General features: G+C 40.8%; 1 protein-coding gene across 2 annotated transcripts; it reads right to left on the bottom strand.

The window, feature by feature from the left end:
* Positions 1 to 1,056: 1,056 nt before the first annotated feature.
* On the bottom strand, positions 1,057 to 13,160 carry RPF2 (ribosome production factor 2 homolog). Of its 2 annotated transcripts, none has more exons than XM_066179409.1 (10): positions 13,074 to 13,160; positions 11,763 to 11,895; positions 10,914 to 10,951; positions 10,280 to 10,319; positions 8,381 to 8,462; positions 8,213 to 8,289; positions 7,791 to 7,890; positions 3,582 to 3,684; positions 2,508 to 2,652; positions 1,057 to 2,199 (listed from the first exon to the last, which is right to left on the bottom strand). In XM_066179409.1, exons 1-10 carry the CDS (start codon positions 13,094 to 13,096, stop codon positions 1,942 to 1,944), a joined length of 999 nt encoding a protein of 332 aa, XP_066035506.1. In that variant the 5' UTR covers positions 13,097 to 13,160; the 3' UTR covers positions 1,057 to 1,941. The 2 variants fall into 2 exon arrangements, with proteins under 2 accessions (XP_066035506.1, XP_066035507.1); XM_066179410.1 differs by lacking the exon at positions 13,074 to 13,160 and adding an exon at positions 12,863 to 13,064.
* Between the last annotated feature and the right edge of the window lie 554 nt (positions 13,161 to 13,714).

Here is a 13,714-nt window from a genome sequence, read left to right on the forward strand (position 1 = left end):
ATTTAGGAAAATCTGGGAAATTACAGTCTTTTAAACTATGGGCATGCTTTTATGAATTTATAGTATTTTGCTCTTACTTTTACCACTCAAACCTTGTAAAAGAGAGCATTACCTGCTAGTATGGTTCTTCTGCAGCTTTCAGACAAAAGCCTAGTGATTTGTACTTCAGAAAGATACAATGGGAAATGCAAATCTGAAGAAGTTTATGGAATCATCAATTTCTCAAACACATGGTTATAGATCAGAGAAAAGGGTTTGGAGAGAGCCATGCAAATACATAGATGATGCTTGTGCCCCCAAAATGAATCCAAACTTTTAAAGAGCTTCCTTTTTCACACTGCAAATTTTATCAAATGAGCACTGTGAGAATGTTGTGGGTGGCATTTGCACAGCTACAGCTCAGCCCTCCCATAAGGAAAGCAAAACTGCCCAACTACTTCCATCCAGGATGCAGAAGACAATTGAAAATAACAAACCACCTATTTCTGATGTGACACTTCAGCTGATTAGAAAACTAGCAAGAAAAGTATTTAAAACATAAGCAGGACGACCAAGCTTACTGTGTTTGACCTTTATGTTGATAACGTGTATACTTCCATAACAATTATGCTTCAAGGGCAGAGAAACATCTTCCAAAGAGACAAGCAAAATTAAAAAACCTAGGTTTGTCAATGTGTTCCAAAACAGAACGCCACACCAAAGTCTCACTGAACTCTTAAACTCTCACCCCCTTATAGCTGAGCCTGCACTAACTCATGAGCACAAACTTGGGAGGAAAGCAGGGTAAGAAGAAAAAATATCTGAAAAAATGGACCTTTAGTGGTTGCTTCACATACTTCCATTCTGGGTACAAATCAAACAGCAAAGATTGAAATTCAACCTGTAAAGGTTCCATTTATACCTAAAGCAAATATCAGGTACTTTGCTACCATGGTGATGAACACAGTATAAAAACACCTTAAGCACTCCTACTTCTGCCAGTGCAAAGCAGGGCCTGGTGCAATAGTCAGAAGCAAAGCCTGGCCATCATGCATGTATTGAGCTCACACTTTAGAAAATGGTTTAAAAACTTTATTGAGTGTTGCAGTTGAGTAAAATCTGAAATACAAAACAATAAATGAACAGAGAAGTTGTGCATATTATGCAGATTCATTGCTCTGGTCCTGCACAGAATACGTAAGAACTGACTGATCAAGGACTCCCAACAGAACAGCAATACAACTAAAGTTTCTGGGGGAAGGGAACCTCAATCCATCCCACTCTGACCAGTTTGATGCCAGCAAGAGATGCCCAAAGCCTGGAGAGGGATTACAGGTCAATAGGAGACCACCTGAAGGGCAGCACAGAGGAATTTAAGCCTCTCCCACCAGCAAGTTGCTTCATTGAAGACACAAATTAAATGCCTTTATGCTAAAAGCACAAAGCATGGGGGATATTAGGAAGAAAATCTTGTGTGTGTGGGTGGTGAGGCACTGGAACAGGTTTTCCAGAGAAGCTGGGGATGCCCTATCCCTGGAAGTGTTCAAAACCAGGTTGGATGGGGCCTTGAGCAGCCTGGTCTAGTAGAAGATGTCCCTCCTCATGGCAAGGGGGTTGGAACCAGATGATCTTCAAAGTCCCTTCCAATCCACTCTGTGAAACTGTCCAGGAAATGAGTCGCCTGTTTGACTCCCATATATTGCTAATACAAAGAAACAAACACTCAGCTTCAGACAACTAAGAAAGTTATATATATATATATATTTATTTATTTTAAATAAGCTCCATGTTAAAGCTTATTTAATACCCCAATGTTCCCTTTAAAATGACAAATTATTAAAAAGATTTTTTGTTACAAAACTAAAGCTAACAGCAGCTAAATCTTTTATGTCTGACAATTTATATTACAACATATATTCTAAATTTGAAAGTACAAAGGGTTTTCAAAGTTGTCCCAGGCTGTCAAGCTGACTTTGACTTTTTGGGAGTGGCCCCACCATCTTCAGCTGACTTTGACTTTTTGGGAGTAGCCCCACCATCTTCAGCTGACTTTGACTTTTTGGAAGTAGCCCCACCATCTTCAGTTGACTTCTCTGCTGGCCTCTTTCTTAAGCCTTTCATTTTCCGTGTCAGCAGTTTACTAAGATCTTGCTTCTGCATGTGGATTTGACCATAAGTTGTACCCAACGCATCATGGGAGATATTCTTTTTCTTCTTAGGCTGCAAGGGAAGAACAATGTTAATATTTCTGAGTGCAGTCCCAGGAGTTCTGGTGAGAATCAAGTGCCCAAAAGCAAGGCCTCATACATTGGTTGGAGTTTAGAGACTAAGATCTGTGTTGTGTGTTCTGTGTGCTTCCAGAGGAGAGTCTGGATGCCAGCTGAGCACCACAGAAATGCTGTGGCCCCAGAAATGTCAGTTGGCCTCGATGAAAGTAAGCTCTGGTCAAATACACAATAAGTAACACTTCAGCCTTTGCTCTTCTTCACGGAGAGATCTGAAAGCAATGCCCTTTCCACGGTACGTACCTTCAGACCTTTTGGCTGTTTCAAAGACAGCTTAAAAAGGTCATCTGAGGCTAAATGTGTCCTCCTCATAACCAGATCTAATGAAGGTCCCATCTCTTCCAGTTCAATTCTGGGTATTTTACAGCCTGATTTCTTCAGAAGCACTCTAGGAGGAAAAAAACAACCAAAATCAACATTGTCCCCTGTGCCAGAGATTTATCCATCTTTCTTAACAACAGGTTCAATCCTGCAGTTCGAAATACTATTAAATCAACAGCTACCACTAACTCCATCATTGGGAGAGGCATCCATCAATAACAATTTATAATAAAGCAGTCCCGTTACCATCTTAACACATCCAAGATATGACCTGGCTAATGTAAATTATTTTATTTTTTCATGAGACCAATATAATTAGTATCACTTTTAAAACTCAGCCCCAGTACCCTGAAAGCTGTATCACTTTTCAAATTCAAAACAGCACCCTGGGTATTATTAGACATGAAAAACATTCACTATAATTTACAGCAAAATAACCTGTGCACGTATCTGAGAAAGGGTTTTGGTGGGGGAGGCTGACTGAAATGATTTTGTATTAAGAGAAATCAAAATCACATGGAACAAGCTATGAATGTTCACAACCGCCTAAGGCAGGGAGTGACTGTGAGGGTGAACACCAATGCAACAAGAAAGTTGCATTGTCCTGCCTTTTCCTGGTTTTCCTTGTGCATCTCTGCAGTTTATCCCCTCTTGTTCCCTGGCAAACAGGGAGTGAGGAGAGTCACAGAAGTCAGCCTGAGAACAGACTAAGTCCATCAAGTCTAAGACAGTACCCAGAATTCACTAAGTTAATTCACACCACCTTACTAATTGAGCCATATGGAAGAGCAATCCTCTGAGCCAGGAGGAGCTTGACAAGGAAGGAGGCAGCAGACCTAGGGCTCAAGTGCTTTCCTTCTGCTGTACAGATTACACTGGAGCACCCCTATACATTGCATGTTCTAAATGCAGCTCAAGCCAGTTCAATTTCACAACTGCAGATTAAAGTTGACAAGTGTACCAAACCCCAGACAAACAGATAAAACACATACTCACTTGTAGCTTCTCATGTAAATTTTCCCATCCACAGCTGTGAAATGCAGAACGTACTCTAAACCTGCCAGACGAATGCTGGGCACAGTGGGACCTCTGAAGAAATCTGAGAGAGTATTTAAAAGGAATAAATGCCAGGTTTCTTGGCTGAAAATAAAACCAACAGATGCCTGTAACAAATTGGTGCTGTGATGTGGGCCCATTGTGAAATAGGAATCTCACAAAATAGCCACTACATAAAACTGCAGCCTGGCCAATACACAGGACAGAAACTTAACATTGCATGTGTTAGTGTGTGGATACCCTGACAGGAACACAGTGCCTTTCCAGAGACAATTTGGTAGCAATATACATGCTACCTATACATATACACTTCCTCTAAGTAAGTGCATGGAAAAGAGCAAATACACTTTCAGAGCAGTAACTTAGCATTATTGAGCTAATGCAAGTAATTGCATTGTCTATTCTTTTAAACATTCATCTCTAAAATTGGGGGGAAAATTATCTTATTTGGTGTTTAAGCCAGTCAATGCTCAGAAAACCACAGATCAGTACAGAGAAGCCATTTCCTCAAGTATCTGTTTAAAGACATCATTCAAATCTAATACTTAAATATTAATCATAGCCAGATTTGGAACACTAGAAAGAGGGATCAAAGCCAGTACACAGCAGATCAAAACTGCACCTTTTCTACTCTTACCTACATTTTCTCTCTCTGACTTTGGGAAAAAGTTTAGATTTATAATTTCTTTCATATCTCCCTCACAACAAGGCACTTCTGTCCTCTAGGTAAAGCAGTATTTGTCATTATGTCTAATGTTTTCTCTATTAATAAGCAACACATCTATGAAAACAAGACACTTCAAATACTTACCAGTTTGCAAAGAGAATACTGAAAACCAAAATGAGCTGCCTCTAGTAAGGTTTTTATATCAGGCTATGAAAATGTACTGTGCAGTCATAAAGCCTGCAATGAGCACAGCAATCTGTCCAACATACGCAGAGGGTGGAGAAAGAATGTGGCCTTGACCAAGGGAACAAGGTGTGCTAATAAACATGACAGGGTAATGCTGAAACACAGAACGGCTAACAGATGCAAAAACACATCACTCTTTTCTGCTCTGTCCTGTTTTCAGATCCCTTGGCTACTTGTCTTTTCTTTCACTACCTTTTTGCAAGAGTATCAGCACTGGAGTAACATCCAAAACATAGTTTGGCTGGCAAATACCAGATGGAGTCAGCCCAGGAAACTTTCTTGGTCCATTAAATACTCCCTTATTTTGAGTCTAACTTGTAGTTAGAGGAAAAGTTGCAAATAAAACATTTAGTTCGCCTGTGGCATATTTTTTTCCCCTTCAATTAGTTCTCTGCAGGTACACAAGCTCACACTCACAGTGGTTTGATTGGCAACACCTCCCTTTCATATTTTCCTGTGGCATCATACATCTTCTTACCCACAGGATGATCTCTTCCAATAAATGCAGGTGGTCAGGAATTTGTTTCCTGGCAACACTGAACAGCTGCAGAAACCTTACACTTCACTACACCCAGAGAGTTGAAGTTTTTTTAACATACTCTTAATTTACAACTCTTGCTTTGGTTGGACTAGAGACTTGCTTTCTCCTTTCTTTCCATTCCTAGTTCTCTCTCCCCCTTGTCCTCAAACATGTTTCCAGGAAGTCTAATTTACTCTTTGCTACAGAGAGCTTTTTGGGATCTTTCTATTTCCAGATTAAATTCCTAATTGATTTTGGAATTTAACTCTTTCTGTATTAATCCATATCCAAAAGCTGGTAATACTGTATTCTATGTAGCTTTGGTTAGCAGTAGTGCAGTTCAAACATTTCCCAGCCATCCCTTTCCTGGCCAGAAAAAAACCTCAAATCTTTTCAGACTCAAAAAGAGTCAGTGTGAGGATAGGCTGTTTGAAGACCAAGGTGGCAGCCAATCCAAAATTGCAGAGATCTGCAGACCAACATTTTAGAAAGTTTATAAGCAAGACGTATGGTGGCCTGGCCATTTTTAGGATAAAATAGATGTGCAATAACAGAACAAGCGGGCAATGCTGTAAGAGCTGAAACATCTTACAGATACAGGCATAAAAATTATTAGTACTTCATTAAATGCATTCCAAGACTTACATCATTTAAATAAACTACACTACCACAAAGGAGAGCAATGAAAACCAAAAGAGAAAAAGAGGGATGCCTTTGTCTTCCAGGTCTCCAAGAAAATACATCTGTCCTTTATTTCTCCTAAACAGCTTCTTCCACTTCACAGTTTAACTGTAGCATTTGGTTACCATGAAGACAATAATTCACCTTTGCCCTTAAATTTACCAAGAAGCTGCTGTAAGATGATTGTCCAAACATGCATAAGCGCCTCTGATATCACAAAAGCCAGTTGGCTTGTTGGTTGTTCCTCAGCATCACACTGCTTTGGCAACAAGAAGCTGTCAGCTGTCTGATATTCCCTCTGGGATCCCAACAACACTGGTACAGCAACAAAATATTTGTGGCTGTTGTTATAAAGACATTCTTCCATCTTTCTTAGCAAGAATAGCATCTTAAGGGTACCCTCTTTTGCAGAAATTGAACAAATCACTTCTTCCTTATTGGTTAAGGGCAGTTTTGATGCAGGTCAGATTAATACCCAAATAATTTTAATTTGTTAGTGATACCTTCAAGCCTTTACTCTCCCTAAACTTTGTCTGTTGTTTTGCATCTGAGTATTTCACAGAACTCAGCAGAACAATTAGGACCTAGAGTACTTGGCAGATGTTCAAGAAGAAAGATTGGGTGTGGAGTACATTTGACTGCCAAGTCATTAATGGCTAATAAATAGGAGAGGAGAAAGGACAGACAAACATCAAGAGAAATAGGAAGGACTACTCAGTTATTTGGCAACTATCTTACTATGCATGTCTCCCATTTCAGCTGTTTGATCATGGGGTGCTTGAGCATATCTGGATGCCCATCACTGTGCAGATGCCTGAACAAGATACACTTCAGATGCACTTGCTTCCTGTGTAAATTCTCATTTACAGTGACACAGACAGCAGTAAAACTCAGCTTTGTATTCAATTGTCTTCAGAGAAGTATAAGCTCAGTTACCATCCATTCATCCATCCCCAAGAACCAATCAGTTGTACTGAGAGGACAAAAATTTACTCCTCTCCTGCTCCCTTTCATTCTCATTGCAGATGAAACATTTTGCTTTAAGGAATAATACTAAGGAAAAAAATTCTCATTTTTAAATTCTCATTTTTAGGGTCTGTTTCTAAAGAGCAATCATTTACCCATTTGCCTAGAAACCCAAGAATGGAACTGAAAGAACAAGACTGTTCTTATTGGGCCAGGTTCAGTATTTTACCAGAACTTTAAAAAAAAAAAAAAAAAAAAAAAAAAAAAAAAAAAAAAAAGTAATCTACTTTCAGGAAAGCTATTAAAAAGAAAAATCACTCTACCCTACTTACTAGATCGAGTTTTGCCAAGCAAGAAGCATGTTTGAAGTGTGAAGATGTGAAGAGATACAATATCCTATAACTTCTATGTCTACACAGAGCTTCTATAAAGCTACAATGTGCTTTACCTTCCAGAGCCTCCAACTTTAAGACAGTAAAAAACTTCATGCCAGTTTGTTTCCTAAGCTCTAAACCTGCCTTAAAGTTAGGGCACAACTTATCTACAGCTGATTTTTACTGCACCTGTTCTCTCCAAGTATCCTAAGCAATGGCATGCTTGTTAGAATTGGTGGAATTCCCAACAAAAATGCTTTCATTACAAAAGCAGAAGCTGGCTTAGACTGATTTGACTTTTCTGTAAGCAAAAATATGCCACTTCCTGAACTTAATCCACTGATTTCAATTTAGATACTTCAAGACATTATTTGGTTAGAAAAGTGATGACCCAGTACAATTATAAGGCCAAGACATTTTGGAAAATGACATTTTCCCACAGTCAAAGTAAGGAACTCTGGTGATCACGAAGTTTCATCTTCAGAATCTTTTAGGACATTCTTTTATCCTCCCTTTAAAAGTCATCACAATTAGTTAACTTTAATTTTATGTGACATGAAACCTACAAGTGCTCATTCTTCTTTTCCTTCTGTGCTGAACATAAGCAAGCATTTATTGACAAACTATCTTTTCCCAACAGTTCATATTACTACAGATCCATGCAATCCTACTGCCCAAATAATCAAAATACTGACCAATAAGAAGGCTCTTGAGTCTTTTGTATTCTTCATTCACATCAAACATGTCACCAGCAAATATCAACATAGGTTTTGTCCCTTCAGGACACTTACTGTTCTGTGGAATAAGAATTTTAAAACAACAAAAATTCAGACAGTTAGGGAACATATCGCTGATTTAATAGGTGGCAAGGCATTCAACAATGAAAGAAAAACTGCTGTGACCTGTGATCAGTAGGAACAGAATAGACCAACCAAATTAAATTAAAAAGAAGAGCATAAAATTAACATTCTGGAGTACACAAATTACCAATCTTCATATACTGCAGGAAACACTTTTTAAAATAACTTAATTCATTTCAGGGGACAGAAAAAATTGCAACAACAAAAAAAAGTCCACCAGTAGGTGTCGCTGAAATACTGAATTAGCAATTCCTTACCTTGATATCTTTTAGGGATACAAACTTCTCAACGCCCAGCTCAATCATGTCTAGCACGTGGTAGTCAAACATGCGACCTGTGGGAGTAAAAAAGAAAATCCAGCTAATTAAATATTCACTGAAAACTACATCTATTATCCCAATAAAAACCCAAGTGAGACTTATTACCTATTATCAGGTTGTTAGGTCGCTTCTTGTTATGAGAGCCAAAGAGAAACAGAGAACAATCTGATTTCTTGGAAAAAAACTCCTGCAATTGAAGAGAAGAATCAAACTTTTGAGTTGCAGTTCACAGGGTTTAAAATATTCTTCAAAGGCATTTGGCACAAACACATGAGTTTAGGAGCTGCTTAATGAGCAGAGCAACTGCACTTACCAGAAGAGTTTTGAGCATGTCATGAGTGGTTTTCAGCACTTCTGCTAAAACTGACAGCTGGATTCAAGATTCAAATAATTCCTTTTTTTTTTTTATTTACCATCGCATCTTAAAGTACAAGTCAGGCAATTTTTTTCTTGCCATTTTATCTTTCATACCCTTTCTTGTAATTCTTGATTATTTGGTTTCACACAAGATGCTTTCAACCTCCTTTCTCCTAGCCTGATGAGTAAGTACTGGCAAGCTGGCTGCTGTTGTAGTGTCTCGTAGGTTCCCAGCTAAGCTTTGTGCAGCACATTGGCTTTGCCTGACAGCTTCTGAACAACCAGTTAATTCCCTCATCAGCAAGGCTAACAACATCTGCACTTGCCACAATAGTCCTACTACTGTGTAACTTCATGTCAATTCATTATTTAAGACTAAGATGCTACCTAAAACCAAGCCAGTGGTGACAATCACAGAGATATTTTCTGCAGGAGGAATAGATCAGAGAACCTATTATGGTACAATGTCCAGAGCCAACATTACAGCAGTTCTTTCTAAAGATGTCCAGCTCCAAAGTCTTTTTATGCACTTCTGCCTCCCAAGGCATCTCCTCATCTTGTGTACCAACAGTGGCTCCATGATGTACACACACACAGCTTATCCAGTGCTTCCCACAACCATATACCTGCACTTGGCAGCTGTGAAGCACAGGACGCTTCATCTCCCACCTGCAACAGCAGCAGCTAAGAGAGGACATTGCAGCTCTGCCCCTCTGGGAGGTCAGAGAGACATTGGAGAGGCTGGATTAATTGCATGTACAAATCACAGAGCTCAGCATGGAGTTTTGCCACCAGATCCCTGAGAAATGCTGACTCTAGACAGGCCAAGAACAGACCAGAGGGGACTCCTGGTCATATGCTCACATCACATGCTCATACAGCTATCACTGTGTGTTGATATCTATATTCTCTGATAGCTGTATATTTTATTAAAAAGATGTAAAAACTCAAATAAATGCTTCAAATGTGCCCTGCATATATTGCAACAACACTTACATTGCAAAACTGCCCTTTAAAAAAAAGGCTTCTAGCCAGTCAGCCAGGACTGCTGCTAAATGATGGAAAGAGGCTTGGTGAGCTCTTCCACCAGCTCTCTAAGCACCCTTAATGGATCCCATGGAGCCTCATAGATGTGTCTGTCAAAGTGGTGTAGCAGGTCACCAGCCATTTCTTCCAGGATTATGGGGGCTTCACTCTGCTCCCTGTCCCTGTCTCCCAGCTCAGGGTACCCAGAGAACAACTGGTGCTGCTAATTTAGACTGGGGCAAAGAGGCATTAAGTTACCTCTGCACCTCATCCTTTGTCCCTGTGTTTCCCTCTGCAGCCAGTAAAGGATGGAGATTCTCCTTAGCCCTCATTTTGTTGGTGATGTAATTGCACAAACATTTTTTATTGTCTTTTATGGCAGTAACCAAATTAAGTTCTAGTTTGGCTTGGGCCCTTTTAATTTTCTCCCTGCATACCCTCACAACATCTTTGTGGTCCTCTTCAGTGGCCTGTCTCTTCCAAAAGCAATATTCTCTCTTTTTATCCCTTAGTTCCAGCCAAAGCTCTATTCAGACAGGCTATTCTTTCCTGATGGTTCATCCTTTGGCACACAAGGATAGCCTGCTCAAAACTGTAAGAGAAAACATTGTTTATACTTACCAATGATGTTTGGTCCTCAAAAGGCCTGGTAATATTTTTCCTGAGAGGAGGAGAAAAAAAACAAGTTAAAAGAAAAAAAAAAAAAATAAAAAGAAAAAAAAAATAGAACAGGCCCAGATAACCACTTCTTATTAATTCCCTGATAATAAAAAGTTTTACATTCTACCAGAAAGTAAAGCAGTAAAGGCTCAGTTTGAGTTCAAATCACAAGTTATATTACTACTGCCAGGAATGCCTTAGTGCCATCATTACCATTCTCCTCATTTCCTGTCTCCTGAAGCCTAACCTGCAGAACACTTCCACCAGTAACACTATGAATAACTGCCCTTGCCTGTTCATTCATTAAATTTAGCTAGTACAGTTGTTTCTGCACTACATGCATACAGACGCTGGGCTCCCATTTCAAACAAGACTTAGAGCTGAACCCTGCTCTGTACCACCTGCCACAGAGCAGGGCTCAGCACCAGCACTGATCACACATAGCTTGTTTCCAGTCTATTGAAAATCATGATCTTCTGCACCCTGGTCATTGTTCAAGCCCCCATGCTAGCCTGCATCTCTATTCATGCCCTGAAACTACCAAAAGCTGTCTGGCTGTCAGAAGACTGAAAGGTGTCAAAGTGAAATCACTTACCTTTTATACAGTACAGCAAAAGGCTTCTTCACAGCATACTGCAAAACACAAAGTTTAACACATCATCTCTAAAACATGCACAGCACTGTTGCTTTTACAACCCAATAGTGTACAGGATCATGTGAAACAGTAACTATGCAGAGCAGGCTGGAAGAAGGTACCTCAAAAGGTCTGCTCACAGTAATACCCTTTGAGCTGGTAACAATCTTGTTCCCAAATTAATTGCACAAGAAATTATTTGTAGAAACTAAGAAATAAAAAAATTAACTGAGAAACAGCTGAAATCAAAGCCATGTAATGCAATCCTGTCACAATCCCTCTGTTTCTAAGGGGCATAAGGAAAAACAGGGAGAGAACAACAACTTAATTATAAGAAGCATAAAAGAATAGGAAAACAACAAAGCAAAGAGAAAAACTAGTGTAGGAACAGCTGTAATATTTTGAGCCACGGAGTTAGGAGAAGAGATTGGTAACTTAGTTTTAGGAGAGGCTGAAAGCTCCCTATCAATACACACAGTCAGCTTGCAGGATTCTGGGATATGACTTAGCTGTGTGATACAGTCCCAGCTCTGTACCCAATCCTCTTAATCCTCTTGTTTTCAAACAAACTTGGCAACACTTCATCTTATATACTAGACAATTGTGAAAAAATAAGAGAACAAGCTCAAAACTTCTGGCAAAGAAGAAGCTGGAAGAAACAATCTCCATTAAGAAGCAGGTAACGACACCTTTGGAGTACTGGTCACACTGAGATTTGGGGTACAGGGCATGAAAATGCTGATAGTGCAGCACAGACAACAAATTGTAAGAAAGAGAGAAGAAGGTTGCATGCCATGTCCAATAACTTACAATGTCTTTAAGCACTTCGGTCACTGTTAAATTTGCATTTCCTCCTTTAATGAGCATAGCATTTTTTGTATTTTCATTTAGCTTGGGTTCTCTCTTCTCAAGAAATCTTTTTGCTCTCTTAGTTTTAGGCTTTCTGTAAAAACAAATTAAAAGTTAAAAGCTTAATATATGTAACAAGACTTGACACTAAAGAAAAAGGTGAAGCCAAACAAGAATTGGAACAAACTGTGTTCAAGTAACTTGTTTCAATGACTCTAGTCCCAACCTTCAGAATTACAATCAATGCCAAAAGCCCTGTCTCAGGTGAATGTGTTTTTACTGCCACTCCTCTTCCTCTCTGTCCCCCCACAAATTAGCAGAGGTGATTTTACAGTCTTGTGCTCCTCAGTTTCTGCTAATTTAGAGATTAAGCTATACTAGAATTCCAGCCTACTGCCAGGCTGAAGGATTCTCCTCACACCAAGCTCCCTCAACAAGCCAGAAACTTGCTTATGAGAAGAAAACAAAGTTCCTCAAAGACCACCAACAGCCTCCCCACCCCCCCACAAAAAAAAACAAAACAAAACAAAACAAAACAAAAAAGCAGCACAGGTAGAGGACATCCATCTGTTGTCAAGAACCAGCGAGCAGCGCTGGGCACTATCCAGGTGAAATACCCCAGCCATGAAATACCTTATACACATCAGTGGCTACATGGCTTAAGAATTGCAGTTCTCCACTAGATTATCTTCTCAGTAAAGCACTAATTTTATTTTCTCCTTTAAAACAAACAATACCCGCCACACACATACGCAGAGGTATCGTGAAGGGTGAAACGGACATCACGGAGTCCAACCCCCCTGCCAAGGCAGGGCCACCTGGAGCAGGTGACACAGGAATGTGTCCAGGTGGGTTTGGACTGTCTCCGGAGAGGGACATTCCAGGATCCTCCTGGCCAGCCTGTTCCAGTGCCCTGTCACCCTTCACGTAAAGAAGTCCCTGCTCATGTTGAGGTGGGACTTGCTGTGTTTTAGTTTATGGCAATTGCTCCCCATGCTGTCGCTGGGCACCACTGCAACTTCAGAAATGAAAAGATTTCTCTCAGGTGGACGGAAACACACCAATTCAACACCAGCTGCTCATCGCGGTTATTTTAAGCTACCAACTGAGTAAGCGCTGTTTGGCCACCACTAAAAAGACGGCAGCGCTCCGTTTCCTCTTTCCCGCACGTTTTCCATCAGGCTTTTCTCTCTGCTGGCTCCCCCACAGCAACTCGCCCCGGGCCGCCTCCCGCTCACGTTTCCCAGAGCGGGGTCCCCCCGGCACACTCACACGACGCGGTCCAGCGCATCCATCGCTGCCCTCACGTGCGGGAGGATGTGCGGGCGCCGCCGGTCCCGTCACATCCGCCGGGAGAGCGGGCGGGGCGCGGCGCATGCGCGGGGCACGGCCGCGGGGCCAGGGCGCTGCCCCGGCTCCGCTCGATCGTCCCACGTGGGGAAGGCTCTGGAGGGGGTCGCACCGGGAGCGGCTGAGGGCTCCTGGACCAGGGGAGAATGAGGGGACCTCATTGCAGTCTGCAACTTCCTCATGAGAGGAAGAGGAGGAGCAGACGCTGATCTCTTTGGTGACCAGTGCCGGGACCTGAGGGAATGGCCTGAAGTTGTGTCAGGGGAGGAGGGTTAGGTTGGATATCAGGAATAGGTCTTCAGCCAGAGCTTGTATGGTTGCAAAAGTTAGGGTTAAAAATAATAGAAACAAAAGCTCGACCATTAGAAATAACATTTAAAATATTTAAAAACTCCTCTATTAATATGAATGTACTCATCGTGTACGATGCACAGAAAATGTTTTCAACAAATAATACTGATTACCAGATGAACTATAACAAAGAAACAGCTTCAATGTACCACTGAAAGAAAAGGCTGAGAAGGCCAGAAACCAATGCTGCTGGAATACTCCTTGTACATCGG

This window comes from Chamaea fasciata, unplaced genomic scaffold (genome assembly GCF_029207755.1).
Source record: "Chamaea fasciata isolate MVZ Bird 193981 ecotype frontalis unplaced genomic scaffold, bChaFas1.0.hap1 SCAF_3, whole genome shotgun sequence".
Lineage (NCBI taxonomy): Eukaryota > Metazoa > Chordata > Aves > Passeriformes > Sylviidae > Chamaea > Chamaea fasciata.